Below are 5207 nucleotides of genomic sequence, written 5' to 3'. Positions count from 1 at the left end.
GGCAGCGCCCTCTTTATTCTTAACGTTTTCCTTTAGCAGTATTGTGTCTTTTTGTGTACTGACGTTCTTTAGAACACATTGTTCTTTCTTTACATGTGATGTCTTTTGTTTGCGAGTTGTTCATTGTTTTGTATTTTGAGTTCATTATTCGTATGTAAACAATTACCTTAATTTGTTACATTCGTTCTTTATTTGTATAACATTTGACTAATATTGTGTATTTTTTTCAACTTCGGGCGGCCTTTCGGTCAAGAAATACATACTCAAGGCTTAAACTTGCACTGGATATAGAATGCAAATGTCATTCGAAAACGAAACGTCAACGTCAGAAGCTAATATCCGTAATGAGTGTTTTCATTAGTGTAAGTAGACACACGGCAGTGGAATCGATCAATGTCAAATATATAACATATCCTCTGACAGAGAAGTGTGGTCGTATCTATGCTGGCGCACACCGATGTGTCTTCAGGAAATGCTATGTTATAACAGTTTTTTACTTTGACAAGTTACATAATATGTATTGACGAGTGCTAACGAGGTCAACAAGTTACTGCTGTCTGTTCAAGGTGTTGAATCTGGACATGTGTTTATGTATCTCGGGAGAGCTGGATCTAAGGAGTTGAATGTTCAACAGGTACTGACGTGGACTTCCAGACGTGTTAGATCTACCAGGTATATCTCATTTCTCATCAATCGTCTATGGACCTCCGGTGTAGATGTAAACGTGGGTACAAGATGGCACTGTTGGCTTTCCATACCAGGTAATTAAATAATCTGTTTCATCGCTGGATGACTCAACAGATACAGAGGATGTTCCAGTTGTCATGGATACATATGAGGTATTATCAAATATCACAAACTTCACAAACAGTTACCCCACTGGAAAAACCATAGCAAACAGCTCAAGCACGGAAATCAGAAACACTACCATCAATGAATTCAATTCAAATAGTCATCAACTCGCATATGAAATTATAGCATGGGTGGCGACAGTTATAGCCATATGTGGTGTGTTTGGGAACATTCTCGGAGCGGTTGTTCTTCATCGTATGCAAAAGACAAACAGTGGTGTGCGTCTCTTGAAGTATCTCTCACTCGTGGACATCATTCTGCTTGTTCTTGTCGTCATGGCATTTGTATTACCATCCCTAAACAGATATGTTGCACGGACCATACATGCAATTTTCCACCCCTTTGCATACCTATTGGCAATGACCCTATATACATTTGAAATTTACCTCACAGTCCTCATAGCGATCCAACGATGGATAGCGATCGCTTTACCTTTCAAGTCAGGATCCTTGCTGCGTGAGTCTGTCATCAACAAGGTGCTAGGAACCATAGCCGTGTTCACAGTTGCATTCAATGTTCCACTGTGGCTTGCATTTTGGCCTCAAGCCTACTGGAATCCGGATATGAATATGTATATGTTTTATACGAAACCACAAGGAGGATTTCTTGGAGAATATGGTTTTAATATGTATAGCGGTCCTGTGATGTTGGTGTTTCGATGTGTTATTCCTTTGATCCTACTGGTAACTTGTAATTTTAGTCTGATGATCTCAAGACGAAGAATGAACTCTGTAAATCGGCTGTCATCGGACAGAGGGAGTATCCAGTTGACGGTGTTGGCCATGGCTATTACAACCATGTCTGTGGTTACCCATGTTGTCACTGCAGTACAACTATCCTTAGTATACACGCTCTCGAGTACAACCAATCTTTACTTGAACAAGATCGCATCACTTTTGGTTGTCATCAACTGTTCGACAAATTTCATATTCTACTACTCATTTGGGAAAACTTTTCGACAGAATTTCAAATCATGCTTCCGATCACACGATTAAACACAGCATTCACACGTGGTTATAAATGTATACCAACGGATAAAATTAATTGTGCTTCATATAAAGTGGTTTAAATGCGAGGTTATTGCCACATGAATAAAGACAACATTCACACATGTTAAAATGGGTGGTTCTAAAGGTATTCGACCCGTGAAGATCATATTTGGTCATGCGTCAGATCAATGGTTTATTGTAACAAAATAAAACCTGTAAAAGGGGTTTGGTGTCATAACTTAATTATGATGTCAATATCGGGTATGACCCCCATTTGCGCAGATACAATTAAAAAATAAAGATTCGAAATTATTGCATGGGTGTCGACAGTTATAGCCACATGTGGTGTTTTTGGAATCATTTTCGGAGGAGCTGTTATTCATCCTATGGGAAAGACCAACAGTGGCGTGCGTATCTCACACTTCCAGACATGGCCCTTGTTCTTGTTTTCTTGTCGTGAACATTACTATTCTCTAATAGACATGTTGTATGGACAATTCATGCAATTGTCTATCCCTTTTCATATGAATGAACACACAATGCCGTTTAGAAAGTGGTGAAAGGTAACAAATATACATCTGGGATAACACTTTCTGAGTAAAGATTCTTGGACTTTACCAGTTGTCTGACTTTTAGTTTTGTGGAAGCCTCGGAGGCTGAGTGGGTTAGATCGCTTTTTTGTGCTGGCGATTAGGTGCCTCACTCTGGCAGTGTGGGTTTGAATCCAGGACGAGACTCAACCCCAAAAATACGAGAATCTGTACTTTACTCGGAAAGTGTTATAAATATAACATTTGTTACATTTGACCACTTTCTAAAAGGCATTGTGTGTTGATAGCTTTTGGCCATGGGAGACTTGCCAATTTACACTTGTCAGAGGGGTACACAAAGTACTAATCTAGATTTCTTTGAGAATATGATCTTGGTCTTTCGATGTGTTATTCCTTTGATCCTACTGGTATCGTGATGATTTCAAGAAGTAGAATGAACAATGGAAATGGGCGGTCATCGGACAGAGGAAGTGTTCAGTTGACTGTGTTGGTCATGGCTATTACAACCATGTCTGTGGTTACCCATGTTGTCACTGCAGTTGATCTGTTCATAGTGGATAATCTCCAAAAACAACAAATGTTTACTTGAGCGAGATCGCATCACTTTTGATCATCATCATCTGTTCGGCAAATTTCATGTTCTATTACGCATTTGGGAAGACTTTTCGACAGAATTTGAAATCATTCTTCAGATCAAATGGGTGAGTGAGTTAATGCTTTACGTCACATCGGCAATATTTCAGCCATATCGTGACGAATCTTCCGATCAAAGGATTAAACACAACATTCACACATGTTAAAGGAACTAGTAAATGAGGTAATTTGGCCAAGAACTTTAACTCGTCATCACACATTAAACACTGTCCATGTGTTATTGGTAGTGTTCCTAGCTTCACAAGTGCATACATTGTACAAAATACACATAGTCCACAGTCTTTGAGGTACAAGCTTACTGTGAATTTTAATAAATCTGTTTAATTCAGGGTGATCTCGCAGACACATGTGCCAATGAGCAGTTTCGTGTTCTGTTATTTTAGTCTGTTTCCAATAGTCACCTTTCCTTTAATGTGGGGCAATGTTCCTGCAGCTTCAGCATTTGGTGTTTACATTTCACAACTTGCTCTTTCTACCAACATTCAACGCATCAGTAAAGCCTTCAAAACATTTTATGGTAGACATGTACAGGTCATTTTGACGCATCGGTGACAATTACGATGTCCGATGCAGTTCCCTCTTTTGACTTGTACCATATGTCCCGGTGTTTTTTTTCCAGGTGAACAATTGACTTGCCTTTGTGCCACAGGTGAGAACGATATGATAAGCTTTTCGCGAATACCTGGTATCATTACTATTTGATAGTGATTTTATTGTTAAATCGTTTGAAAATAACTGTTTATCATATTTGGATTGAGTCTAAGAGTTCGTAAAGATTACAGCATACATATTCATTTGCAAACACCTGGTGTCGTCACTAAATTTCAGCGATCCATTCATACAATTTTCACCACTATATTGTCTTTTTCGCCCGATTTCGGAATTTGCTTCAGCAGTTAATCAAGATTGATCATATATATTCTAGTGTTCATTTGGAAAGAATCTCATTGAGGGTTACAAATGATTCTTCAGGTCGAAGATAAAAGGGGTAAATATATGTTGAAGGCTGAAGGACCGTCTGTGTTTCGTGTAAAGGATATCGAAGATGAGGCAGGTGTTGCAGACCGGACATGTTTCTATGTATTGTGTAGAGGATGTTGTAGACTAGACAGTTGTCTGTGTATTTTTTAGAGGATGTTGTAGACTGGACAGTTGTCTGAGTATTGTGTAGAGGATGTTGTAGACTGGACAGTTGTCTATGTATTGTGTAGAGGATGTTGTGGACTGGACAGTTGTCTGTGTATTGTGTAGAGGATGTTGTAGATTGGACAGTTGTCTGAGTATTGTGTAGAGGATGTTGTAGACAGACCAGTTGTCCATATATAGTGTGGAGGATGTTGTAGACTGGACAGTTGACTATGTATTGTGTAGAGGATGTTGTAGACAGGACAGTTGTCCATGTATTGTGTAGATGATGTTGTAGACTGGACAGTTTTCTATGTATTGTGTAGAAGATGTTGTAGACTGGACAGTTGTCTATGTATTGTGTAGAAGATGATGTAGACTGGACATTTGGTTTTATGTTGTGAGAAAGGTGTTTGATGGAAACAAAAAATGTAATGAAAGGTTTGTGGGAACTGTACAGGCATGTTCTGACTGACGTCTCCCACTAAAATGAAAAAAGAAGAAGTTGTGCCCCTCAGATTTTACAAACAATTCCTGAGGTCTTCCATTTCTTAATCATTGGTGTCTATCGGTATGCCTCCAAGTTGACATTTTAACAGAATGTAACTTAACTTACAGTGTTTGTTTATCATATTATGACAGCAAATAAACGTTGTAATGTGTTTATTCATATTGGAATAAATTGTTGTCGAGCAAACTATAGCTTTCCTCACATCTGTATACCAATGACTATATTTATCTGTATTGTCCTATGGTTACCCGCAGAGCGTGTTGTGTTCAAGGACATTGTCATTGCAGAAACATGCAGCAAACAACAGTGGCCGCAACGTTGATAACACCTCCAACAAACCAACATAGGACATTGCAGTTATTACTGCCCTTATCCCTGCCGTATACCCTGACAATGAGGATCATCGCAACATGGACTGTCCTATTATCGGCCCAGTGGGTTGTATACTCCCCAGGGAGTTGACAATGATAACTAGAATGCGAACGGACCCACTGGTCGGGGAAGAAATAAACCGCACTTGAGCTG

The 5207-nt window shown here is 39.2% G+C and overlaps 1 protein-coding gene across 1 annotated transcript; it reads left to right on the top strand.

Annotated features, from left to right (window-relative positions):
* Window positions 1–824: 824 nt before the first annotated feature.
* On the top strand, window positions 825–1847 carry LOC139442257 (FMRFamide receptor-like). Its single transcript, XM_071223045.1, has one exon. The coding sequence runs from the start codon at window positions 825–827 to the stop codon at window positions 1845–1847; it is 1023 nt and encodes a 340-aa protein (XP_071079146.1).
* The last annotated feature ends 3360 nt before the right edge of the window (window positions 1848–5207 follow it).

This window comes from Haliotis cracherodii, unplaced genomic scaffold, assembly GCF_022045235.1.
Source record: "Haliotis cracherodii isolate W230 unplaced genomic scaffold, xgHalCrac1.p SCAF_5, whole genome shotgun sequence".
NCBI lineage: Eukaryota > Metazoa > Mollusca > Gastropoda > Lepetellida > Haliotidae > Haliotis > Haliotis cracherodii.
Note: the sequence above shows the minus strand (reverse complement) of the source record. Positions and strands in the feature narration are given on the sequence as shown.